A 27,652-nucleotide genomic window follows, 5' to 3' on the forward strand; every position below is an offset into this window, starting at 1 on the left:
CCCATTACCTAGGTAACATAGGTACTGGGCGAAGACTTAAACAGGTGGGGGGCATCTGCATGGAGCCCTCCCAGGGGTGGATCTTACAGTATTGGTGTTTTAGTGTTTGAACTCAGCAAGCCTGCTAGCTGGTGCTCTATCACTAGAACCATGTTTTTAGCCCTAGTGTTGTTCCTAAATGTCTCACATCTTACTATACTTATACCTTCATTATTGCCCAAAGAGCTATCTTAGTAATTTACTGTGATTTGGTTTGGGTTTTGTGCTAAGGATCAATTCCAGGGCCTTGGGCATACTATGTACATGCTCTATCATTATACAATATCCCAGCCCCAGTTCTTTGTCTTCTTTTTAGTCTTTGCTTGCCTGTCTGTGAGACTCTTATCTCCAATTAATTGCCTGCCAGTATGTGAGACTCTTATCTCCAATTAATTGCCTGCCAGTCTGTGAGACTCTTATCTCAAATTAATTACCAGAAAACCGGAAGTAGAGCTGTGGATCCAAATGCTGGAGGGCTAACCTTGAGCAGAAAAGCTCAGCGACAATTCCCAGGCCCTGAGTTCAAGCCCCATGACAACAACAAAAATTTACTACCCTTTTCACATAACTATTCTGCTCTAAAATATTTAATAAATAAATAAAGAGCTTTAAGATGCTCAGTGTGGCAGGAACTATGCTTTCCCAAATGAAACTAAACTCTAGCTCTTCAAAACAGTTAACTTAAGGTACCAATATAGTCATTCCACTATTACTACACTTAAACAGCTATTACTTTCTTTTTTATAATTCAAGTAGTTATGCCTACTCTCATTAAACAGAGAATAAAGTTCCTGGAGGAAAAAAAATGCTTTTCTTTCTTTATCCTTTTGAGACCAAGAAGCATTGTACTGCTGACCAACAGTCTCCCAGCATTTAAAAACAAAAAATTCAGGTTGAAAAACACTGGTTTCAATGCACACTGGTTTGGTCCATTATCCTATTATAATTTTCTAGATTTCTTTATTAAATATTAACAATTTACAATGTAATTCTTTTTTTTTTTTTTTTGGCCAGTCCTGGGGCTTGGACTCAGGGCCTGAGCACTGTCCCTGGCTTCTTTTTGCTCAAGGCTAGCACTCTGCCACTTGAGCCACAGCGCCACTTCTGGCCATTTTCTGTATATGTGGTGCTGGGGAATCGAACCCAGGGCCTCATGTATATGAGGCAGGCACTATTGCCACTAGGCCATATCCCCAGCCTACAATGTAATTCTTATAGCAAATAAATAAAAATAATTCTGTAATGCACATATAATTTATAAAAGGATTGCATTTATATGCCAATCCCAAGGCTACACTAAAAAAAAAAATCCGTTTTTTTATTCTTACTGCCATTCTCACATTTCTACCAATCCATTCAATTTACAGATGATCAATACAGATGATCTGTGTCAATTACAGATGATCTCAAATTGTAACCTATGATACACAGCAAAGAGAACTGGGCCAAAGCACACTATTCCAAATGTATGCTCCTGACCTTGCTATACTCCTTCAAGGTCAAGAATCTCAATTCTGTAATATTTTTAGCATCTGCGGTCTGAATTTATGCTCTTCTAGTCTTCTTGGTCTTTAGAAATGACTTCTTGGTATTTAGAATATATCAAGTTCCTAATTCCCTTCAAGCTTTAACCAACTGAAGTTTAACTAATAAAAAAAATTTTTTTGAAAAATCAAGAATTATTCACTGGGCTGGGAATGTAGCACAGTCATAAGACAGTGCTTGTGCAAGTCCCTTGGTTCAATCCCCAAAACTCCAAAAGGGGAGGGGAGTGGTTGGAAGGAGAGAGCGAAGGAAGGAAAGGAAAGAAAGGGGAGAGAAGAAAATCAATTAATAAAAACAAAATCAAGTACTCTGAAGCAAATGAAGTTGAAGAATCTGAAATGTGGAAGCTTAGAAGAGATTACCCAAAGGAAAAAGAAGCTCTGAAAAAGAAGGGAAGGAATGATAATACTGATGAGGAAAGCTCAGGGCCCTGAAGGAGGTGGCAATGCAGCAAGGTCCAGACACATTTTGTGTGAAAACATGGCAAATCATGGAAGCCATGGAGTGGTAAAGTCTGGAATGAGATTTAGCCAAGTAGACACATAGTATAGTGAAGACAACGCCAAGTATAGAAGCAACTTGGGACGAATAACCAGGAGGTGCAGGTGAAACCATTTAAAGAAGCAGCATTTGCCTTGTCTATAAGTGGGATTGCTAAGCCTGTGTTGACAGGCATGCTAGTTAAGACAAAGTGTAGACACCATATTATTATGGTTGAAGGGAGAAAATAAAATCATATGATTGAAAAGATTTAAAATATGATCCCAATTTTCAACTAATTACTAATTAAAACAAATTACTGTTTTGCCACAACCCTCTTTCTCTGTTTAGCCCATTCATTAAACAAATATTCACAATGATTAAAACTTAATATAGGGCTGGGAATATGGCCTAGTGGCAAGAGTGCTTGCTTCATATATATGAAGCCCTGGGTTCAATTCCTCAGCACCACATATATAGAAAATGGCCAAAAGTGGCGCTGTGGCTCAAGTGGCAGAGTGCTCCACTCACTTCTTTTTGCTTGAGCAAAAAGAAGCCAGGGACAGTGCTCAGGCCCTGAGTTCAAGGCCCAGGACTGGCAAAAAAACAACAACCCACTATATATTGCAATTTAACATAATAATATAGTCTCTATCCTCCCAGAGCTTGAAGTTTGGCTGAGGGAAGACAGCCAATTAACTATAACATTATATGACAGGCTAGCTATAAGATACCAAGAAAAAAATAAGAGAAACACCTAATATGACAAAAGACAGATGAACAGAGCCCCTTGGAGGCCAGGCCTAAAAAATGGTTGGGCAAAGAAGACAGACAATAAGGATTAGGAAAGTAGATGGGAGCATACTAGAAACTTGGAGACAAAGAATATTAAATGACTGAAGAAATTATGATGACTAAGGTTGTTGTTGGGAATGACAAGAAGAGTAGAGAATTTGGTAATGACAAGCAATAAATGATTATAAGAAGGTGTGAAATAGTCAACTCTTCCTAGATGAAGTATAAAAACTTGTTGTGGAAGGGCAATAGTAGGAGCACAGAAATCATTCAGTATGATTTTTGTAACCAGGACAAGAGACAATGACCTGAACTAAATTGGTGGTAAAGAAAAAAATGAAAACAGACTTAGCTGGGCACCAGTGGCTCCCACTTGTAATCCTAGTTACTGAGGATAAGATCTGAGGATTATAGTTCAAATCCAGACTGGGCAGAAAAGTGTCGTAAGAATGCTCTCCAAGTAACCACTCAATATACTAAAATGGAGCTGTGGCTCAAAGTGGTAAAGCTATGCCTTGAGCAAAAGAACTCAGGGACAGGGACTAGGCCCAGAGTTCAAGTCCCAGGCAAAATAAAAAATAAAAAAGCTAATCAAATTGGTCCTATAATCCTAGCTACTTAGGAGGCTGAGATCTAAGGATTGCAGTTTGAAACAGCTGTACATCAAGTGGTAGAGCATTATTAGCCTTGAGCCCAAAACCTCAGGGACCAGACCCTAAGATCAAGCCCCAGGACGGACACACACACACACACACACACACACACACACACACACACACACACACACTAAATAAGCCAGCAAGGCTTGAAAACTGGCACTTTTAAAGCACTGATAGGAAAAACAATGCCACTATAACCCTTTTATGCTTTATGTTCTTTAATCCCTTAACCCAATAACCACAATGTTCTTAGGATCAAAAGACATCAAAAATTAATAGCTGTGCATCTATTCTTTATCTTAAAACAATTAGCAAATGCTGGAGTGAATGTGAGTGGTAAAGTTCTTGTATAGCATGTACAACAAGGTCCATCAGCACTGATGGTTCATCAATGTAAACCTAGCTACTCAGGAATCTGAGACCTAGAAGATCACAGTTCAAAGTCACGGGCTGGGGATATGGCCTAGTGGCAAGAGTGTTTGCCTCGTATACATGAGGCCCTGGGTTCGATTCCCCAGCACCACATATACAGAAAACGGCCAGAAGTGGCGCTGTGGCTCAAGTGGCAGAGTGCTAGCCTTGAGCAAAAAGGAAGCCAGGGACAGTACTCAGGCCCTGAGTCCAAGGCCCAGGACTGGCCAAAAAAAAAGTCAGCCTGAGCAGAAAAGTCTGAGAGACCTCATCTCCAACTAACAAATAAAACTCTTCTTCCCTTATAAGTTATAACATACCACAGGTTCAATTATGTCAAGATATTTATAAAACTCAACTAAAAAACAGGCGGGGGCGGGGGGGGGGGGGAAGGGGCTGGGAATATGGCCTAGAGGCAAGAGTGCTTGCTTCCTATACATGAAGCCCTGGATTCAATTCCTCGCACCACATATATAGAAAATGGCCAGAAGTGGCACTGTGGCTCAAGTGGCCGAGTGCTAGCCTTGAGAAAAAGCCAGGGACAGTGCTCAGGCCCTTGAGTTCAAGGTCGAGGACTGGCAACAAAAACAAAACTACCAAACAAAAATGGGCCTGTGAAAGAATAGAGAAAAATAAATATAGTTGACGTGTTAGGGTACTATTTGTTCCAACTTTTTTCTTTTAAATACTCTTACATTAATATTATCATGTTCTTAGTGATAAATGGGAAGATGAATAAATCAAATGTGAAACGAATTCTGAAAAGAACCGTTAGATTCTTTTGGAATGTGAATAATTATCCCACAATGTTTCTGTTATGTCAACACTTTTGAAAGACAGATATAACTTAAGGTATCATCCTTCTTCAAAAGTTTGTCAAACAAATTTAGAGAACATTTCATTTTTTCTCAAGGTGATTTGCAAACTAGATTTTCATAGATAAACAAGAATAGGGTAGGAGACTGGCGCCAGTGGTGGAGCACTTGTGGAGCATGCCTGAGGCCTGGGGTTTAATCTCTAGGAGGAAAGAAGGGAAAGGAAAGGAGAGGAGAAGAGAAAGGAGAGGAGGGAAGAATACTAGGCAGAAATCTTATTTATAAAGAACATTTCATTATACTTATTTCTGTGCTTTGCTTAAGGTATTCCTCTGTCTTCTTTCCAAGCTCTCAGATTTCTTATTTGAAAAGTGACATGAGCCAGCACCAAGGCTCATGCCTACAACCCTAGCTACTCAGAAAGCTGAGATCTGAGGATTACAGTTCAAAGCCAGCCCAGACAGGAAAGTCTGAGATACTCTTATCTCCAATTAACCACCAGAAAACTGGAAGTGGCACGGTGGCTCAAGTGGTAGAGCGCTAGCCTTGAGCTGAAGTGCTCAGCGGCAGTGCCCCCCAGGCCCAGAGTTCAAGCCCCACGACAGACAAAAAAAAAAAAAAAAAATGACATTGAAAGACCACAGGTTGTCCTCTGATGTTCTTTTTTGAGATACTTTCCAGGAATTTCATAATACTCTAACCAACAAATGCATATGATAGCCCTGCAACTCCAGATGTACTTTCAAGTGGTCCTGGTAGCCTTTTGCACTGGTGTAGCATCCCAGAGTTGAAGCTATTACTGTCTCCTCTCACTGAGCCAGTGGGCCCAAAAAGAGTTAGAGAGCTTAGAAACTCACAGGATAGAGAATAAAACAATTATTTGAAAATTTAGTTAAAGAATAGGCATATTTATTTTAAGACTAAGGACAAGGACTTGATTATCTTTATATATATAGTTGGGTTTTTTACGGAAATGAACTCTAGGAAATAGAAACAAGAGGTTTTTACTTTGTTGCTATTTTCTTTTGTCTTGTTTATCTTTGAGAGGGTAAGGGGAGACACAAAAATGGGTGGACAAAGGGTAAACAATGCAGCAGTGGTACTTACTGAATGCTATGTTGAAAATGAACTAACTGTACAGCTTGTGGGGGAGGGGGAATGGGAGGGAAAACCTGGGAGAGGGGGAGAAGGGGTGACATTGTCCAAAAAGAACTGTACTCTTTACCTGACTAATGTAACTGTTACTTCTCTGTACATGACATTTATAATAATAATAAAAAAGAGGAAAATAAATAAATAATGGTATAGTATAAGGTTGAAATAAACAAACAAAGAAATATGAGTTCTGCAGCAACTGTGGGATCCTGAGGACAGGGGCCAGGCCCTCTTTGCATCCCTACAGTATCTGGTATCTAGGAAATACACAATAAATATGTGAGAAAAAATTAAGAAACACCACTCCATTTCTTACTTACAAAGGTTAATTTTATTTTTATTAGTGAATATTAAGTCTACAAAATAAAGATTTTCATTATGACATTCCCACACACGCTATAAAGATAGCACATTTTTTTTTAAGTCTCTGTAGAGACAAGGCAGGAAATTTCTCTTAATATTAGAAAAACAAAAAGAAGCCAGACATTGATGGCTCATACCTGGATTCCTGCCTACTCAGGAAGCATTTGGGAAACAAAAGCAGGGAGATTGCAAACTCCAAGACACCCTGGACTACACAGTGGAACCCTGTTTGAAAGTATAAATAAATAAATAAATACAGAGAAAATATTGTAAGAAAAAAAAAAACTCCGTATCAAATACAGGAAGTTACAGGGTAACTATTTGTGTTCCCTCCTAATTCTATGCTGAAATCCTAACCAACACAGTGGTCCTTAGTTGATGAGGGCTTTCAGAGGTAACGGATCATGAGATAGAGCCCCAGTAAACAGTATTAGCAGCCTATAAGAGACACAAGAATTTGGCCTCCCTATTTCTAGACATGCAAACTATGACACAGACACATTTGTATATCATTCAACAATAAAGATCAATGAACCACTGACATGTACAGCACCACAGAAAAATCCAAAGCAGCCTCATTCAAAAGGCTCCATCCTGTATGATTCCATCTATATTGCACTGTGGTTATAAGGACAGAAAATGAATGAATGGCTGCTGGGGACAGTAGGAAGTTGTCTACAAACAAGGACAAACTATAGGAGAAATAGAAATGCTTTGTATCTTGATTATAATGAAGGCTTCACACCTATAATTGTTAAAAATCATGAACCTCTGTAATATTCTTTTTTCGTGTGTGTGTGTGTGTGTGTGCCGATACTCGCTTGAATTCTTATTCTCAATTTTTTCTGCTCACAGCTGGCATGCTACCACTTGAGTTATACCTCCAGTTATAGCTCTTTGCTGGTTAATTGGAGATTAAGTCTTGAGGATTGTTCTGCTTGTTGTAGCTTCAAACAATGATCTTCAGATCTCAGTCTCCTAAATAGCTAGGATTAGAGGCATGGGTTACCAATCACTCATTTATGGGGTGAATTTTATAATTTATAAAACGTATTTTAAGCCAGGCATGATGGTCCATGCCTATAATTGCAGTGCTTCATAGGCTGGAGGATTTTGTGTTCTAAGATATATCATGTAGCATATTTAAAATCAGCCTGGGCTACATAGTGAGACCATCTTGAAACAGCAAAACACACACACACACACACACACACACGCGCGCGTATATATCTCTCTTATACACACATCTTAATTTAGAAAATATTTAAGAATAAAAACAGCAATGACATTAAGTTACCAAAAAACTTGTCTTAGCTTTTAGGATTTGTGATACTTTTAAAATATTTTTTAAATTGTGGACAGTTTGCCTATTTTAAAATGCAGAGGAATGGTAGTATATAGTTACTCAACAGAACTTTTAGAATGGGGGAAAAATGGCAAATTTTTCTTTGAAATTCTTGAATGAATAAAAGTCATTTGCATCTGAATTTTCAAAAACAGTCCAAAAACCTAATGTCCAAATTTGACTTTGAGGTCTACCACAGCATGGAAACTTGGGAGTGCTACTCACACGGCCAGGGGCCAGGTTCTCAACATAGTCTGATGCATCATATTAGCCAAGTGAAGAAGAGAAGTGACTGTTCTAGACACACAATGAAGGAACCAAGAGGATTTTCTGGATCCCACATCACCATTGGTCCTGACACGATGCAAAATTAATACTCGTTTCACAGAGAGAACTACAACAGTAACAAGTAATAAATTTAGACTAAAAGAGAGATTTGCTTATTTATTTGTTTTTGTACTAGTACTGGTCTCGAATTCAGGGTCTGCAGCACTGTCTCTAAGCTTTTTTGCTCAAGGCTAGCATGGCTCTATTTGAGCCACAGATCCATTTTGACATTTTAGTGGCACAATGGAGGTAAGAATCTCAATACACTTTCCTACTCATGCTGGCTTTGAACCCTGATTCTCAGATCTCAGCCTTCGGAGTAGACATTACAGGCATGAGCCACCAGTGCCCACCAGAAATTTATTTTACTATATAATAAGCTAGCCATATAACATATTATCTTATGTTGAACTGAACACGTTGTCATGTTAAGTCTTATCTCCCTCTAAATAAAAAATGCTCTACCTATCCTCCTCTACTCCTGTTCCCTATTTCTCTTCCTGAGAAATACGTAATTTTAACTTCTCTGGGGCTACTAAAGCAGCTCTAGAGTGAGAGACAGCTGGGCGATGTGGCACACACCAGCACTCAGGAGTCTGAAATGGGAGGACCAGGATTTAAAATCCAGCCTATACTACATATTGAGACCTTGTCTCAAAAAAAAAAAAAAAAAAAAAGCAAGGAAGGAAGGAGGGAAGGGAGAAAGAAAGAAAGATACTAAAAATTAAATTCCAGTCTGGGATGACCAAGGGGATCCTAATTTGGATCCCCAGACCATTATTACAAAGCCAATTTTAATTTCTGAATCAAGTATGGAATTACTCTAACCTTTTTAGTATCCCTCTAAATGAAGACAGATGACACCAGTGCAGAGTCAAGATTTATATGGGTTCAGTATCCCTCACCACACCTGGCAGAAATAAGTCCTGATGCCTCATAAGCTCAAAGAATAAGCAGACAGTCATTTTAATGAATTCTAAAGCATCTCCTTTGGAAGCAAGCACTTGCCTATTGCAACAGCCCAGTAATGTGGAAGGCACAGTTTCTAAAAGCCTGCATGTATCCTAGAACACACAAGACCATAATACTAAGGATACCAACATAGGTACTTGCAAGCATTCTAAATAAAGAAAATTTAAAAGTACCAGGCCACGTAGAGCCACTAACATGTATGTTCCTTCCTTATAAGGTATGTACAGAAATAAAATGAAAATGCTTCTGTAGTAAATAAGTGCTTCAGGGTCTATATAATCAAATGCAGACCTTTTTCATTGAGGATTTAAGAATATGAATGCATAAATATGAAATCTTAAATTATTCAATTATTCATATCAAACCTTAAATTACAATTAGTATACCTCAGTTTTCAAAGCTTTCATCAGAGTTGGCCTAGCATATGAGATAGTCCTTATCCCAGTCTATTTCAAGTATCATTAATAGTCCTCCTGAAGCTTGTTATCTTTGACTCAAGCACCTACCTCTCTGGCCTCAGCACAGGCTGCCAAGAGAAAAGTAACATCTACTATAACCTTGAGGGAGGAGGAAAATTGTTCCCAATATCACATAGGGATTTCTTCTAACATGCCAAGATGAGAATCCAGTTGTTTATGTGGCCACAGACAAAACAAAGGAGAGGAAGTTAGCATTATGTACATCATGCTTACGACAGATAAATATTTTACTAAATTATTCACTGTTCCACTCACTGTCCATTCCATATGAAATGAATCAGTAGTCCCACTACTAGTAGCTCCAGGCTTACATGTCGTAAATAATCTTTTATGTACTAAACAGTCTTTCAAATCATAGACACATTGTAGCTCTAATTCTTAAAGCAATTTTTGTCTTGATTCAAAGAGATAGATTCTCTGACCTGAAGACATGGCTCAAGTAGGAGAGCACCAACCATGAGCAAAAAGTTGATCAAGAGCTCAAGGCCTTGAGTTCAAGCCCTACTACCAGCCAAAAAATAAAGGGCTAAGGATCTGGAAAGCAATTTAGCTGAGTGCCAGTGGCTCACACCTACAATCCTAGTTACTCAGGAGGCTGTCAGTTCAAAGTAAGCCTAGAAAAACAAACCTGAGAGACTATTTCCAATTAACCAACAAAAAAAACAGAACTGTAGGTATGCTTAGTGGTAGAATGCCATCTCTGAGTGAAACAGAAAAGCCAGAGGCCCTGATCCAATATTGTGCATGCACAAACATGCAAACACACAAACACAGGCACACACACATTCGAATGCAAAGGCAAATTCTCAACAGACTGTTTTGACCTCAAATCAACTTGAGGTTGATGGCTAGAGCACCTGAATCTTTGACTGAATTTGCCTAGTATTGAGTATACTGATTGAACTTATCACGTTGCCAGCACTGTAAATGTGAAGAGAGGCCTCTATTTCACTTGCAGCTGGCTGCAGAGGGGGAAAAAAAAAATCTATGGCTCTCATCTTCTTCCTGCCCTATTTCAAGAGATAAATCTATAAAAAGTGAAAGACTTCACAACCAGGAGTGACAATTAAGAGAAAGAAAAGCATCAAGGTATCAGTTTGAAGAGAAGGGCTCAGGAGTCCTTACCTGAAATGAGAAGATCTAACATAAATGACATCAAGGAAAGTGCTAAGGGTGACACTAAAATGTGTACAGGAAGGAACAAATTTAGCTAAGCAACACTTCAAAAGAAACAAGGAGCCATGTGCCAGTGGCACACACCTGTGATCCTAGCTACTCAGGAGGCTGAGATCTGAGAGGATCTCTGTCTAAAGCCAGCCCAGGTCAAAAAAAAAAAATTAAACAACAGAAATCCTGAAGTGGGCTGGGAATATGGCCTGGTGGCAAGAGAGCTCGCCAAGTATACATGAAGCCCTGGGTTCGATTCTCCAGCACCACATATCTAGAAAACGGCCAGAAGTGGTGCTGTGGCTCAAATGGCAGAGTGCTAGCCTTGAGCAAAAAGGAAGCCAGGGACAGTGCTCAGGCCCTGAGTCCAGGCCCCAGGACTGGACAAAAAAAAAAAAAAAAAAAAAAGAAATCCTGAAGTAGAGGTGTGGCTCAAGTGGTAGAGTGCCAGCCTTGAGTGAAAAAGCCAAGAACAAGTGAAACCCTGAGTTCAAGTCCCAGTACTGTTTTGCATGTACATCTCTCCCCATCACACACACACGTTTCATTAAAATTTCATGTGGTTCTTTTCACTTCTGTGATATTTTATAATTTGTCCCCTATTCATTGGGATATAGTTCTGTAGTTTAAATCTAAAAGATACATACCTATGGTCAATGTATGTGTGTGTGCATGCACCTATATTGAGGCTTGAACTCAGGGACTTTGGCTCTCCTTCAGCCTTTTTGCTCATGGCCGACACTCAACTATTTGAGCCACTCTTTCAGCCCATTAATTTTGTTGGGGGGAGGGGGTTTCTTTTGCATTTTGGGTTGTTTTTGTTTGTTTTGAGGGGCCTTAGGGGGGGAGTACTAGTTAATTGGAGATAGCATCTTGCCAATTTTCCTGCCCAGGCTAGATTTGAACCTTGATCCTCAATATCCTTGATATCTAATCAATCAGCTTCCTGAGTAGCTAGAATTATAGTCATGAACCACCAGTGGCCAGCACTTTCTAACCTTTAAGTAAAAGGTATTCTGAGCTTCAGTTTTCTCATCTGTATGATGGGAATCGCAACATTACTGTTACTGGCTATATCTACTTCAGAAGATCACAACTAAGAGTCACATGAAGTAAGAAGTATGAAACTTTTTAAAATAGTAAAGCACTCTACAAATATTGGTTGTAACCTTAGATGGAACACTGTTATAAGCATTGTTTAAGTAAAAATAGGAGGAAATGAGAAGTTTCTTTTACCTGAAAAAGAAGGGATGGTGAGGAGCAATTTTAAACTATTGATAAAATATATTTAGGGAAATGGTTTAATATAACATTGAGTTATTATTTAGAAGTGAGATTCTCATAGGAACATATTCACTTTATATGAAGGCAAGAGAAAAATAAGAAGTGTATATTTAGCTCTCAGCTTAAAATAAGTGATCAAGTCCTATTAATGACAATCAGCACAATAATACTGTCCCATAAGTAAGAAAAGTAAAGGTTATTTCCAAGCACAGAACTACCAGGTAGCCCACAATCTACAGTGGGGGGTGGTGGTTATAGAGGGCATTAGAAAGAAAGGAGAAGCTATTCCTGAGGTATCAGTCAGACCAGAGAGATTCAGCCACTTGGAAGTTCTAAGGAAGGTAGCAGTGTTGCTTTGCACAGAGGAGGACACCCCTAACAATGAGGTCAAGGGTGTTCTGAGAGCTGTAGCCTAGAGAAGACACAAACTATTTTTGAAGCATCACATAACAGCAAAACAAGACATGGAGTTTCCTTTAACTGGTGATAGGAATTTACTCTTTAAGTGACCTAAGTTATTCATTCAATAAAGGGGCCAACATACAGACAGAAAGACTCAATTTTTTGGAAAAGACATCAGACAGGGCTGGGGATGTGGCTTAATGCTTAAAGTGCCTGCCTAGCAAGAGTGAGGCCCTCGGTACAAATGCCAATGCCACCAAAAAAAAAAAAAAAAAGACCAAAACAAACAAACAAACAAAAATATACTTTTATGGCTGAAAGGACATCAGACAAATGATACCAAGTATGCACAAGAGTGGCAGGGAGGTACAAAAACAAGACACAAGTGAAGATGATTATCTATAGGAATACCACCAGGAATCAAGTCGCCAGTCACCATGACAACCCAAGTAGGTGGAGGGAAATACAAACACTGACCAGGCGTCAAGATGACACGAGTTCAGGTAGGGACCCCGAGGTCGGGGGAAGGCTTGACTAGGGTGGAGAGGCGGCCGAGGGCGGGAGGGGGCGCTGGGCGCGGGGAGCGCGTCCGCGCCGGGGGCGGGGGTGGGGGGCCCTGAAGACCCTCCCCGCACTGACCTGGTGCAGGGCTGTCAAGCCGTCCACGTTGACCGTGTTGATGTCTGCGCCTCTCGCCAGAAGCTTTTTCACCTCGTCCGTGTCCCCGCTGGAGCAGGCGGCCAGGAAGACGGCGCCGTCCTCGAAGCGGACCCGCGGACTCCCGCGTCTCGTCTGCGGCGGCCGCCCCGCGCCTCGACGCTCCACGGGCTCTTGCTCGGTCAGCGAACCCCGCCAGCGCCTCAGCTGCTCAGCCCGCCGCACTCGCGCCGACTCTGCCCGCTTCCCGCCCAGGTGCTCTAGCTCCGCCATTGCTTGGGCCTCGGCGGCGGCTGCCGAAACGACCCACACTGGACTGCTGGAGCGGTTTGGGTTGCCGCCGCTGCTTCCCTCAGAGCGCTTCAGCCAGGAGGAGAAGGCGGAGACCACCGCGCCGCCATCTTTACTCCTCCCGCCACTAGCGCCGCCTGCTCGCTCCCTGGGCTTCAGTACGCACGCGCTGCCCGACCCTCAAAGCATCACGGGACTTGTAGTGAGAAACCCTGCCCTGAGGGCACCCCCCGGGACGTAAGGAAACTACATATCCCTGGATGCATAAGTAAAAAGGCGAGGTTGGCCTGCTCCCTCCCTCGCGGCAATCCCAGCAGGGTTACCTTTGCCCTGAAGCTGGATGGCCCTGCTGGACTGACCTGGCCTCTTGCTCTGGGCATCTTGGGAGTCGTAGTTTATTCTCATTATGACTACTAATCTCAGCTCCCTAGTTGTCATACATTTTTTAAGTGGAAAAACGGCAGTCATTACCCTTATTCTATAATGGGGAGAAGTAGACGTGAAGTACTCAAACGATCTGAATCCATGTCTAGGTTCGAAATCTAGAGATTCATCAACATGTAGTGATCTCAGTGAGGAGAGGAGATGCGTATACACGTTACAGCATTGTATTTTACCTAAGTATTTTAAACCTGACACTTATTCTAGGTCTAGAAAAGATTGAAAATGTCGTGTCCAGGTGTAATGGAAAGAGTTTACCTATAAATTCGAACAATTCACGTCTAGACAGGTTACTTGACTTTTCCAAGCCTGCTTGCTTCCTTCCTTCCTTTCTTTAAAAAAAAAAAAAAAAAAAAGTGCTGGTCTTGGGGCTTGAACTCGTGAACCTAGTGCGGTCCCAGAGATTTTTGCACAAGGCTAATGTTCCACCACCTGATCCACGGCTCCACTTCTGGCTTTTTGGTGGTTAAGAGGCTCCTAGACTTTTCTGCCTGGTCTGGCTTTGAACTGCAATCCTCAGATCTCAGCCTCCTGAGCCGCTAGAATTACTGGCACCCAACTACTTTCTTTATGAAATAGCAGTAAGATCCCCTCAAGGTAGTGTGAAATCAAAGATAGCAATATATGCAATAATGCCTAGCATTATCCCTGGCACACATCAGCTAGCAATAAATATTAGCTTCACCCCTGTCTTTCTCCTGGACTCTTTTCATGGTTCTTAAATGATCATGATAAATGTTTTGCCTTATTTTTTTTTGCAACGCCATAGAAAAATATAATGGAGTGTCATTTTTATTGTTATTTTTTATAAATTTATTTATTGTCAAAGTGATGTACAGAGGAATTACAGTATCATGGGTAAGGCAGTGCGTACATTTCTTATCCAACTTGTTACCTCCTCCTTCCTCCCTCACCACCCCCCCCCCCACCAAGATGGAGCATTCTAAACTCATAAAGCAACAAGTGGGCACTCTTCTGTTGGTGCTGATTTAATCAGAATTTGAACTGAGGGCTTCTACTTGCCGAGTAAACACTACCACTTAAGCTATGCTTCCAGCCCTTATTGCTCTGGTATTTCTGAGATAGGGAGTCACTTCATATCTGACCCAGTTTAAACAGCCATTCTCCTATTTACAATGCAGCTAGAGACTACGTGGGAATAAACTATACAACTTCTTGGTGGAGACAGGGAGGGAAGGGGTGACATTGTCCAAAAGGAAATGTGTGCTTTACCTGACTTAACTGTAACCCCTCTGTACATCACCTTTATGTTAACAATAAATAAATGAATTGTCTAAATTGACAGTGAGAGTAGGGGTGACTCTGCCCAAAAAGAAATGTACTCATTACGTCACTGCAACCCCTCTGTACATCACCTTTACAACAACAACAACAAAAAAAACAAAATGAATAGGGAAACTGTATTACATTGTTTTATGTAAATGTTTCCCTATTCCTCAATTTCCCCTGAAATGAATATTGAAGACATAAGCAATGAGTGGAGGGCTCCTAATAAGTATATGGATATATATGTGTATGTTTATACATAGTATGCATAATTGTATATTATATATATACATATGCTTTTTATTTTTACTAACATTGATCTTGCAGTAAGAATTTTAAAACTGTGATAAAATTTTCAGGGACCAATAATATTATATTTCTTTTGGCTGTATTCTTTTTGCACTCAGAAACAAGAAATACTTGGTTCTGGCTGCATAAAAAAGCCAAAATTGGCCAAGCAAAAGTTAAATACTTAATTTTCCAAGAGACATGAGCTTAAATTTCAAAGAATTCAGTCTCAACAATAGGAAGTTCCAGGAAGCAGGAAAATTATTGCTTTAATATACTTATTGTATTTGCTTTTCCTACTTCTTTTTCTTCTTTCTTGTAGTAGTAAGATTATTTACAGACAGATGAAAATAACTAAATTCTTTGGATAACTTCAGTGCATACTACCTTGATCCAGAGAAAAACATTTTCCAGCTATGTAATTATTATTAAAAGTAGTAATAATTATTATGACTTAATTGATTTCACTATACCAAACAAAAATGATTCCATAAAATATTCATTTATCTATAATGACTTAAAATTTTTCCAAACTGAAACCATGTAAGTTTCATCTTTATTCCAAAATATTTGGGCTGGGAATATGGCCTAGTGGCAAGAGTGCTTGCCTCGTATACTTGAAGCCCTGTGTTCGATTCCCCAGCACCACATATGTAGAAAACAGCCAGAAGTGGCGCTGTGGCTCAAGTGGCAGAGTGCTAGCCTTGAGCAAAAAGAAGCCAGGACAGTGCTCAGGCCCTGAGTCCAAGACAAGGATTGCTCCCCCCCCCCAAAAAAAAAAATTGGTAGTCTACATTTCCTAAATAAACACTTTAAAGAAAACAGCTTATTTACAAATGAGTAAATCCTGACAAATAATCCTATATCCAGATAAAATACAATCTTTATATTTTCAAAGATATTGGGTTATCTGTGGTGTTACTATATAAAGTGAAGAGATTTTTATAAAATACTTTTCTAAGCCACACTTTATAAGTGTTAATATTAAAATACTCTTTTAATATAAGGAATCACACCAGGTGCTGGTGGCTCACATCTGTAATCCTAGCTGGTCAGGAGGCTAAGAATTGAGGACTGCAGTTCGAAGACAGCCTGAGCAATAAAATCCATGAGATATTTTCCAATAAACTACTTAGAAGAAGATAGAAGTGGCGCTGTGGCTCAAGTAGTAGAGGGCTAGCCTTGGGCAAAAAGAAGCTCGGGGATAGAGCCCAGGACTGGCGCCCACACAAGAGGAAAGCAATAATACCTACAGAAACCTCATGGAAATCTTTCATTTGGGCATTTATTATCATCAGTTAACATAACTCCCCCTGGTGGACAATTATAAATTATACACTTAATGTTGGGTCTTTCCCTTTTTCTTTTGTACTGCTTTTTTTTTTCTTTTGCCCAAACTGCAAATAGTTGCTAGCTTTATACCATCACTCCCTTCTATAAAACTCAATACAGGCTGGGAATATGGCCTAGTGGGTAAAGTGCTTGCCTCGTAGACATGAAGCCCTGGGTTCAATTCCTCAGCACCACATATATAGAAAAAGCCAGGAGTGGCGCTGTGGCTCAAATGGTAGAGTGCTAGCCTTGAGCAAAAAGAAGCCAGAGACAGTGCTCAGGCCCTGAGCTCAAGCCCCAGGACTGGCAAAAAACCAAAACAAACAACAAGAACAAAAAAAACCCCACCTCAATACAGTTTGTGCTTTTGCTGAGACATTTTTAATACCTATTTATTAGAAGTATGCTGAGAAAGAAATCAATCTGGGATCTGAAGATTGAACTAGTTGAGATACAATTACAATTAGGTAAGAAGAGAATTATAAGTATTGAAGGAACTAAACATCAATAAAATTACATATCAGAAAATATCAGAAACTAAGCGGCAACTCTAAACATAACAGAAGGCATTACAATGCAATGAATCAATGTGAAAAAATGCAAAACTTCAATGCCCAATAGTAACAGGATTCCTTATATTTTATAACTTCATAACAAGAAATTCTCATAACAATTCATAAGCTACTTTAGTTTTTTCAGTACTATAGCCAAAGTGAGACACTCTAGAAACATGGAATCTTTGTCAGTGTGTAGATTTCAGTGAAAAAAGAAAACATACTATGAAGAGGTTATAGGAAAAGTTGTCAGGAAACAATCATTTTTAATCATTTGCAGTAGCCAAAATGTTGATTTACCAGTTTAGGAAAAGATGATCATTGCTCCTATGCCCCTATTTTTCTAGATACAGAACACACTGTGGGGCTGGGGATGTGGCTTAGAGGTAGAGTGCTTGCCTAGCATGCATGAAGCCCTGGGTTCAACTCCTCAGCACTACATAGACAGAAAAAGCCGGAAGTGGTGCTGTGGCTCAAGTGGTAAGAGTGCCAGGGACCGTGCTCAGGACCCGAGTCCCAGGGCTGGCAAAAAAAACAACAACCCAAAAACACTAAATAAACATAAAACTCAAAACAGAACACTCTGAGCTATACAGTGAAAGATGAAGATTCACTGGCCTGCTTGTTGATTTGTTTGGATCCAATCTACAGAACTCCCATAACCTAGTAAAGTTTCAGCCCTGGCTTAGATTCTGAGCCATCCTTTATCTCTCAAAGAACAGCAGAGAAAGCTCTGAAAAGTAAAAACTGTCTTACCCATATGTACTGGAAGACAGCTTAAAAATATCCCATGCTGAAAGAGGTGACACTGCTCAAGATGCATTCTATTCATAAACTGATGGTGAATTGAAACACCTTTGTATAACTACACGAAGATTTTTTTCTCACATTTTTATTATCAAACTGATGTACAGAGAGGTTACAGTTTCATACGTTAGGCATTGGATACATTACTTGTACTGTTTGTTACCTCGTCCCTCATACCCCCCCTTACATGAAGATTTTTTTAAAGTACACATACACATGGGGGGGAGGGGAACACCAAAACACCACCATTCAGGGGCGGGGGGGGCGGGTGGGATCGGAGATGAAGAGCTCCAGGCCTTGATTCAAGCCCTAGTACCACCTACACCCACCTAGTACCATCACACCCACCCATCTCAGGAAACTGACTTATTATGTACAAGATCTGAGTCCCCGCATGATGCAGTGAAAGAAAATAAAAGCCATATATTCCAGACTCCCACCCAATTGCAAGATCCCTTTTGCCTTAAGGCCTAACAAATGAATACCTAACTTGCACTGGATCATTTCCTGTGATGTGAGAAATCTACCCCCTTTGTTCTTGAACAGAATGCTTTCTCAAACTAAAGCTGCACTGTTTTGTTTTGCTTTGTTGTGTTCTTTTCAGAGGGAGTCTTGATATTTTAGCCAGGCCGGTCAGAAGCTAACCATCCTCCCGCCTCGGCTTCCCCAGTAAACAGGGGTGAGACAGGAGGCCAGGCTTGAACTTTTAACGTTCATCCATTGGTACCAGAAATGTCAGCGAGAGTAGTGAAGACTTCAGTGTGGAAAGAATCACACACACACACACACACACACACACACACACACACACACACACACACACACACACGATATCTTCGTAGATAGCATTCACCAATCCCTCCTCTGGATTTGCACTCCAATGGATTCCCTCCATTCTCCTTCCGGTAAGGTTATTTCCAGCTCCAACCAGGTGGTGGCCCACAGAGCGGATGCCGTAAAGGTCGCGCTAGGTCGTAAAGGCACCGGGAGCCCCGGGTCGCTCCGCGGGGCTGCTAAGGACCGCGCCCCGGGGGAGCCTCCCAGGCCGAGGTGGGCTGAGTCTTCCGGCCCGCTCGGGCTAATTTGAACGCCACGTGAGTGAAAGCGGCTTCCAGATCGCTGGCCAATAGGAAGAGGTGCTATTATCCCTTGGGGCGGGAAGCCTTCTGAGGACCAATCAAAAAAGTCCTTGCCGGCCGGGGGCGGGGCTACGTCAACGGTCCGAGCACGCCGGGCCTCGGGTCCCCCTCCTCAGCCAGGGTCGCACGCTGTTGTGGTGAGGAGAGCTCGCGCTGGTAAGAAGGAGTTTTCTTCCTCCAAATTAGAGGCCTGTGCTCCCCGTGGTGGTGGGGGGGGGGGGTCCTCTCTGGCGTTCTGGAAAGGTGTCGTGTTTCTGTGCAGCACGGACGTTCTCGTCTATGATTAGAGTCTGGGAACTTGGGGGCGTGCATCTGCAGAGACGCCCCGCGTGCCGCGCGCGCCCCCGCACCCCCCCCCCGCCCCGCCGCGCGCCCCCCAGCCGGCGGTCCTCAGGACCCACCCACCCGGGATGAATCCAGAATGTTTACCAAGACTGGCCAGCCGACCCCCCCACCCCCCCCACCCCCCGAGTCCGCTCTGGAAGGAGGCGCCACCAGGGATGACTGCGCCCCAGGATGTGCGTCCTAGTGGGAGCAGAGTGGGGAGACCTGGAAGGTGGGAAAGGCGAGGGATGGCGACTGGGAGTGGGCAGCGCTGTCATTTCATGATGACCTGCAACTTGTGGGCCTCCTGAGCCTTTGCCTCCCGAATGCTGTGATTATATGCCATAGTCCCTCCCTTTACCCCCACCTTTATGTGCTGACACTGGGCTTGAACACTTGTCTTTTAGCTTTTTCACTCAGGCTGGCGCTCTACCCCTTCAGCCACAGCTCCACATCCGACTTTTTTTTTTTTTTTTGGTGGTTTATTAGAGATAAGAGCCTTACAGGCTTTCTTGCCCAGTCTGACTTCCAACCTCGATCCTCAGATTTCAACCTCCTGAGTGGCCAGGATAACAAGCATGAGACGCAGTCGCCCAGCCTGGTCCTACCTCTGTACAGAGCCTTTATACCCAGAAAATTCAGTCATTGATGACTTTTGAGCCAACGGTTGACTTATACAGTTTATGTTAACACTGGGAGTTTGGTTGATTCTTTGAAAGAAATTGTCATGCTGTTTCTCACTCTCTGTAATCCTGCAGCCCTGTCTTTCCTCTGTGTTCTTTATATAGTGGTACAGCTGTGGCTAGTTTTATCGTACTCATTGCCAGTATTATGGTTAATTATCAACACTGAGACAGTTGTCAAAGGCCAGGTTGATTGTTTAATGATGTAACTTGCTCCAAGAGGTGATTTTAAAGGTGCTAGATTTTAATGGAGCTAGTTGTGGAACAAAATAGTAGAACAGGTGCCTTAGTACACCAGACTTCTTGGTCTCAGACCCTACACACACAAAATAAAGGTGGAATGAAAGCAATTTGAAAACCATATAGTTTGTAGAGTAGCCAAGCACTGGTGGTTCACACCTGTAACACTACTTGGGAGGCTGAGATTGAGAGGCTTGTGGTTCTAGGCAAGCCCAAACATTTCAAAGGAAAGAACCTGGGCTTTTCATTCAATGGTGCTGGTACAATTGATTGCTTGAGGAAAAAAAAAATTAAATTGGGGACTGGGTATAGTGACAGTTCTGTAACCCTAGCTACTTAGGCAGTAGATACTGGAAAAATTAAGAATGGCAAAAAATTAGCAAGACCCTCATCTCTACAAATAAGCTGTGTATGGTTGCGCTTGTCTGTGGTCCCAGCTATATCAGAGGAGTAGCTAGGAGGAAGGTTACAGTCCAAGACAAGCCCCAAATAAAAGCGTGAGGCCTGTCCAAAAAAATAATTTAAAAGGCTGCCTAAGAAGCGTGAGGCCCTGAGTCCCAACCCCATAACTGCCTGTAAAATAAAATAATGTGACCCCTCTCTCACTAAACAAAAAAATAGCTCTTAGTTGGTTAAAAATTAAGTGTTAAAAAAAAAGAAAATTGAAAAATGTGTAGAAAATACCTTCTATTTGGAAGTATTAAGAGTGTGGGCTGAGAATGTGGCCTAGTAGTAGAGTACGTAGCATATACAAAGCCATGGGTTCAATTCTTCAGTGCCACAGAAAAAGAAGTGGCACTATGGCTCAAGTGGTAGAGTGCTAGCCTTGAGCAAAAAGAAGCTCAGGGACAGTGCCCAAGCCCTGAGTTCAAGCCCCAGGACTGCCCCCCCCCCCAAAAAAAGAAGGGAATGTATTAACCAAATGATAACATGAATAAAGTGGTGGCAAGTTAAGGTGCAACAAAATGATAGTTGTAATGCAATAAGCCTACCTATTCATGGATTTATTACCTGTGGTGTTGACCAACTACAACCCAAAATAGTTATTTAATCAAAAGAAATATCAAAGACAAAAGTTGTAAATTCCTGCCTATGTTTGAAGCAGCTCAGCAGTTCACAGTCAGCCCATCATTACTATTAGTTGTGTTGAAATCTTTGTTATCTGCTGAGTGTTTCTTGGCCTTGAATTTTGTGAAAATATATCTCCCAAAACAAGCCAGACGTTATGGTAATCTTCCCAGCCCAAAAAAAGGGCATTTGAGTGATGAAGTGAACGTTGTAGATTTGTTGAAAGGCAGCATGTGTTTAGCAAAAGTTAGGTAGCATTATGGGAATAATGAATCAGGCATCCACAGTATTCAAGGTAATGAGCATGAAATAGGATATAGTTTCTGGTGAGCAGTGTTCAGCATTTTGTAACAGAGGTGTAACCTACTTTCTATGTTTTCCAGCTAGTGATTCTCAGACCTACAGTACTTACAATGTAGGTAAATGTGGGTACTTGACAGTATTGTTGAACTATGTATGTACCCTGAGCATTCATTTTTTTCTCAACAGCAATTTCCTTGGAATCATATGCCTGTATACCAAGGGTCTACTGTACATACCAAATGCAAAATATTAATATCTTGACTGAATGGTTACTAGAGGGAGAATTAGCATTACAAAGGGTGTTGAATAGATGTATGTTTGGGTTTTATCTTAAAAGAGACTGAGCATATTTGAATGTTAATGACTAAGAAGAAAACAGTGGAAGTAAGTGTTAGAGAAAGATGAGCTAATTGGTCTTTTTTTTTTTTTTTTTTGCCAGTCCTGAGACTTGAACTCTGGGCTTTGGCACTGTCCCTGGCTTCTTTTTGCTCACGGTGAGCACTCTACCACTTGAGCCACAGCGCCACTTCTGGCTTTTTTCTATATATGTGGTGCTGAGGAATCAAACCCTGGGCTTCATACATGCTAGGCAAGCACTCTACCACTCAGCCACATTCCCAGCCCTCTTTTTTTTTCTTTTTTGCCAGTCCTGGGGCTTGACCTCATTGCCTGGATGCTGTCCCTGAGCTTCTTTTGCTCAAAGCTAACACTACCACTTGAGCCACAGCGACTCTTCCAGCTTTTTCTGTTTATGTGATGCTGAGGAATTGAACCCAGGGCTTCATATATGCTAGGCAAACACTCTACCACTAAGCTACGTTCCCAGCCTTTTTTTTTTTTTCTTTTGAGACAAGGTTTCTTTGTGTAACCCAGGCTGGCCTTAAACTTGAAGTCCTCCTGCCTGTCTCCTTGGTGCTGGAATTACAGACATGTACCACCATGCCCAGTCCAAGAAGGGCTAATTGATGTGGTGGATTCCTTGGAGAATTAGGAATGCAGAACTCATAATACATGGGGAGAACGTCAGACATGTCTCAAGAGTGTTGACTATTTCTAGACTACTATTGTTTTTCACTTTTTGACCTTTGACCTCTCAAACTCTACTATTTGGGCCAGGTCCCCAGACCTGCTTTTACTAGATGCTTTGGAGATGGAAACTAATGAACTTGTCTGCCCTTGCTTGCCTGTGGGCCTCCAGATCTCAACCTCCTGTAGCTAGGATCATAGGTAGGAGCCATAGCATCCAGCCTCTAGACTTTATATTTTATTGGTGGAAACAGCTTTTTGTTTTATGCATTTCCTAGTTTTTTCTTTCAATTTATCTTCTTGAGTAGATAAAAAGTTCACAAGGAAGTAGATAAATTCAAACTCCCTTATCAGTATAGAGATTAACAACTAGAATCTGTTCACTGAATTAAAGCACCATTGCTGACCATTTCATGATTATTTCCTTCCCAGTCTATCTCAAGCAGCTGTTGGTGTGGAGTAGTAAACCGTGTGGCTCCTTTTACTTGGGAATCATGCAGAGAGCCTCACGGCTGAAGAGAGAACTTCAGATGCTAGCCACAGATCCTCCCCCAGGCATTACATGCTGGCAGGAAAAGGACCAAATGGAAGATCTTCGAGCTCGTAGGTATCCTGCAATCATAAATTTACTGACGGTTGTACTGAAATGTAGACATTTTTATATACATATATATATATCTTTTTTTTTGGGGGGGGGGCCAGTCCTGGGCCTTGGACTCAGGGCCTGAGCACTGTCCCTGGCTTCTTTTTGCTCAAGGCTAGCACTCTGCCACTTGAGCCACAGCACCACTTCTGGCCTTTTCCGTTTATGTGGTGCTGAGGAATTGAACCCAGGGCTTCATGTATACGAGGCAAGCGCTCTTGCCACTAGGCCATATCCCCAGCCCCATTTTTATATTTTTTAAATACACAATCATAAGTTGGAATATCTTGCCATCTCTATCCTAGCTTATTTATATATATAACACTTGCTTGATATTTCCAGCTTCTTTGATTTTGGGAATTGGGCAGAGGGCAGGTGGGGGTGGTTGTCAGGGTATTGCTTCATAGCCCAGGATGGCCTCAAACTCAAAAGTCCTCACACCTCAGTCTTCCTAGAGCTGGCATATAGATAGCTCCACCATGTCTGACTTATTTGGCTTTTTATCTTTTGCTGACTTAAAAATCAAGCTTTGAGTATCAGCTCTGAGGCTGTATTTTGTTCACAGATGATCTCATCTCAAGTATAGATCTATGAGGCCAGGAAACAAATGATTAGAACATTGCAGTCCAAGCCTGGTATAAGTAGCTCACATTAATCCTAACTACTCAAGAGGCTGAGATGTGAGGATCATGGTTCAAAGCCAGCTCAGATAGGAAAGTTTATGAGATTCTTATCTCTAATTAAGCACTAAAGGCCAGAAATGGGGCTATGGCTGGTAGTGTGCCAGCATTGAGTGAAAAAGCTAAGGCCCTGAGTTCAGCCCCAGAACTGGCCAAAAAGAACCCAAAATTTGCAGGCCATACAAAACAAATCTGTACAATGTACTTGGTTTTGTGGCCATCATTTTGCAGCTTCTGTTTGAGATGTTCTGTATGTCCCTTGTTTGACTTAGTCAATTTGCAGGTGGGGAACAGACTATATTAGTATTATGGTGCACATCACATAAAGATTTGTTAAAGTACTGTGAAGTATTATCCTAGACCTTGTTTCTCTATTAGAGCTATAGACCTTATTAAGTCTTATTTTGTGTGATAGTTTGAATTGTCTGATTTCCTTTTCACTTTTTCTTTCCTTTTTTTTTTTTCTTTTCTTTCTCTCTTCTAAGAAATATTAGGTGGAACCAACACACCTTATGAGAAAGGTATTTTCAACCTGGAAGTTATCATTCCTGAGAGGTTAGTATTAATTAGATTATCAATCTTCAAAGCAAAGCAGTTATTGGAAGATGGAAAAATATAATAGAGAGGGCAGAAAATATAGGGTCAAAGGACATGGGTTTTAATCCCAGTCTTAGTGTAACAAGTTATTTTCTTTCTCTGGAATTCAATTTTGTGTTTTCTTCTCTAGAATAATGGGGAAGATATCAATTGATCCCTACACCACATTTAAACTGTGGTTTAAAATGATCAGCTTTTTTTAATAACAATAACTTGACCATTTTAACTGTGTGTGTATGTGTATGTGCATGTCTTGAACTCAGGGCCTAGATGCTGTCTCTTTTGCTCAAGGCCAGTACTCTGTCACTTGAGCCACAGCTTCACTTATGTTTTTTAGCAAAGATAAAGAGTCTCAAGGCCTTTCCTACCCAGGCTGGCTTTGAATGGTGATCCTCAGACCTCTTCCTACTAAGTGGCTAAGATTACAGATGTGAACCACTGGGCCTGGCCATTTTAACCATTGTTAAGTGTACTTTTTACATTATTGTGCACCTATCACTATTTATGTGAAAACCTTCTTCATTCTCCCAAACTGTAACTTCACAGCCATTAATCTCAGTTCCCCATGTTACCCTTTCCCCCAGTCTCTGGAAACCACTATTCTGCATTCCATCTCAATTTCAGAGCCCCCTTAATGCAAGTCTCTTTTAAGGCTCTAATCAGGTAAGTTATAGTTTTAGTTTTGTGCAGAATGAGAAGGCATGAATGGACATCTAACTGCTGAAATGCAGACATATTTACCTGACCAGATCCTGGCCAGACTTGTTAAAATCCCTAGAGAATAGCTTAGTAATCATGTCATACATCACTTCTGAAAACAAACTAAATTTTCCAGAGTTTGTGGGTCACTAAAGAGACATAGTAACCAAATGCAATGCACAATTCTTAATTGAAAATTGCAACTATAAAACATTGGGGAGGGCAATATTAAGGAAATTTGAATAATGATACTGGGTAACTTTGGAATTATTTTTCATAGGTATAATGCTAGTACAGTTATATTGGATAATTAGGAGATATTTTTAATCTTAAAGTATTTAGATAATAAAGTGGCTTGAACCAAGATGGTGAATGAATATGAATGGTATATGAATATTTTCAATAATATTTTTCTACATTTTTATTATTGGTTAATTTTTTATAATGAAGATTTAGAAATTGATTTTCTAAATTTGCTTCCCAAATATTTTTTCCTGATGTTTTTTAATTCTAACATTTCTGTATAGCTTACTAACCAAGAAATTATAAAAACTGTAGTAAGAGACCAACTTAACGTAATAATTTCTTACCTTCCTGTGCATTTAAAGGTACCCATTTGAACCTCCACAAATCCGATTTCTGACTCCTATCTATCATCCAAACATTGACTCTGCCGGAAGGATTTGTCTAGATGTTCTCAAATTGCCACCGAAAGTGAGTAGTGGGTAAAGGGTTGACTTAAGTATTCTTTTAAACTTGAATTACAGTGTCACTTTTTAATATAAAGGCAACTTTTTACTTGTGTATAGGGTGCATGGAGACCATCCCTCAATATTGCTACTGTGTTGACCTCTATCCAGCTGCTCATGTCAGAACCTAACCCTGATGACCCACTCATGGCTGATATTGTAAGTGCTCCCATCACCTCTGCAGTACACAGCTACTTTGTTTCTCTATCTCTTTTTTGGGGGGGGGGAGGTAGGGGGAAACTGAGACTTAAATTCGGGGCTTAGGCACTATCCCTTTTTTGTTCACATTGGCACTCTGCTACTTGAGCCACAGCTTCACTTCTCGCTTTTTGGTGGTTAACTGGAGATAAGAGTCTTAGAGTCCTTTTCTGCCCCAGCTGGTTTTGAACTGCAATCTTCAGATCTCAGCTTTCTCAGTAGCTAGGATTACAGGCATAAGCTACTGACTCCTAGCTTCTCTGTTAACTCTTTTCCTTGGATTTCATTTCAGTCCTCAGAATTTAAATATAACAAGCCAGTTTTCCTCAAGAATGCCAGGCAGTGGACAGAGAAACATGCAAGACAGAAACAGAGGGTATGACATTTGCTATTATTATCAGTTCATTAAGTCTGTATGTATAAATATTGTTTGCTAAAGTTGCTAACTATACGTGTGCTCAAGAATAACTAATTGATAATTTTCTCCTATTGTAACCATTTGGTAATTATTCAGCAAAATAGCCTAGGTGCTCAACAGTGTATTTTTTTCCTAACAGTTGTCATCTGTTGGTAACACTAGAGGGCAGGCAGTGGCTGGTTAATATTGTTGAGGATAGCAGGAATAGAGAGTGGTGACTCAGATTCTCTTTTTCTGAGGTTTTTGGGGTTTTTTTATGCTGAGAAAAGGCAGTATTTACAGAGCAGAGGCTAGTTGCAAAAATAGAGGGAAGGGGAATTTTTTGTTTCTCATTCAAATAGTCTTAAGTTCATAAATTCTCCCCATTCACCACAATGTAAATGACATGAGCATGGTGATGATGAGTGTATCCTGGTTGCTGAATTAAAACATTTCAATTCAAATTGAGTGTAGCAGTTATTTATTAAAAAATTAATCAAAGAATTGAGGAAGATACTTTAGGAGGAAATGTTAGACAAACTACAATGTGTACAAAACACATGGAAATATTAGAGTTGGTTTTCGCCTACCCTCCCCCCTCCATTGGTATTTGTGTAGGCTTTGTAGTTCACCCCATCTCTTCTTTTTAGGGCAGTGAAGAAGAGGTGCTTGATGATTTACCCAAGACCAGTGACTCTGAAGTATACAACTCAATACAGAAGAGGAAGGCCAGGCAGCTAGGAGGCGTAGAAAAGAAATTTCACTCTGATGTTCAAGAGGTTTTTCTTGATCCGTCTTAGTTAATACGTTCTTTTGACAAGGTCTCATTTGCTTACTTTTCTTGAATGTTTTTCTTTGTATTTGGTGACATGATAATTTTTGTATACATATCCTGATCTACAGATATTCTCTTGAATTTATTTTATTTATCTTGTACATATGTTTTGAAACCTTTTTAACCTGAAAAATAAATAATCACTTGATGTCGAGTATGTTTTTATCCTAAGTGTG

At 40.8% G+C, this 27,652-nt stretch overlaps 2 protein-coding genes and 1 pseudogene across 9 annotated transcripts in view; 2 read left to right on the top strand and 1 right to left on the bottom strand.

The window, feature by feature from the left end:
* Positions 1 to 13,318, bottom strand: part of Ppp1r12b (protein phosphatase 1 regulatory subunit 12B) — a 201,797-nt gene extending 188,479 nt beyond the window's left edge. For all 7 annotated transcript variants that reach the window (XM_048357234.1, XM_048357233.1, XM_048357232.1 and 4 more), the window contains exon 1: positions 12,878 to 13,318. In XM_048357234.1, coding sequence (XP_048213191.1) covers positions 12,878 to 13,168 — 291 coding nt within the window. In that variant the 5' untranslated portion in view covers positions 13,169 to 13,318. The remainder of the gene's footprint in view (positions 1 to 12,877) is intronic.
* On the top strand, positions 1,824 to 2,446 carry LOC125359477 (annotated as a pseudogene).
* A 5,820-nt stretch (positions 13,319 to 19,138) lies between the features above and the next one.
* On the top strand, positions 19,139 to 27,627 carry Ube2t (ubiquitin conjugating enzyme E2 T). 2 transcript variants are annotated; one of them, XM_048357242.1, is made up of 7 exons: positions 19,139 to 19,190; positions 23,111 to 23,281; positions 24,487 to 24,556; positions 25,906 to 26,011; positions 26,107 to 26,205; positions 26,537 to 26,620; positions 27,292 to 27,627. In XM_048357242.1, the coding sequence occupies exons 2-7, from the start codon at positions 23,173 to 23,175 to the stop codon at positions 27,439 to 27,441; spliced, it is 618 nt and encodes a 205-aa protein (XP_048213199.1). In that variant the 5' UTR covers positions 19,139 to 19,190; positions 23,111 to 23,172; the 3' UTR covers positions 27,442 to 27,627. The 2 variants fall into 2 exon arrangements, with proteins under 2 accessions (XP_048213199.1, XP_048213200.1); XM_048357243.1 differs by lacking the exon at positions 19,139 to 19,190 and adding an exon at positions 19,570 to 19,590.
* The last annotated feature ends 25 nt before the right edge of the window (positions 27,628 to 27,652 follow it).

The sequence above is a fragment of the Perognathus longimembris genome, chromosome 11 (genome assembly GCF_023159225.1).
Source record: "Perognathus longimembris pacificus isolate PPM17 chromosome 11, ASM2315922v1, whole genome shotgun sequence".
Taxonomy (NCBI): Eukaryota; Metazoa; Chordata; class Mammalia; order Rodentia; family Heteromyidae; genus Perognathus; species Perognathus longimembris.

What these genes read in the sequence shown, in the direction of transcription:
- Ube2t (XM_048357242.1), top strand. Translation starts at nt 23,173, where the DNA reads ATGCAGAGAGCCTCACGGCTGAAGAGAGAACTTCAGATGCTAGCCACA. An exon ending in GAAGTTATCATTCCTGAGAG is followed by an intron (nt 24,557 to 25,905) that starts GTTAGTATTAAT and finishes GTGCATTTAAAG; the next exon opens with GTACCCATTTGAACCTCCAC. An exon ending in TTCTCAAATTGCCACCGAAA is followed by an intron (nt 26,012 to 26,106) that starts GTGAGTAGTGGG and finishes ACTTGTGTATAG; the next exon opens with GGTGCATGGAGACCATCCCT.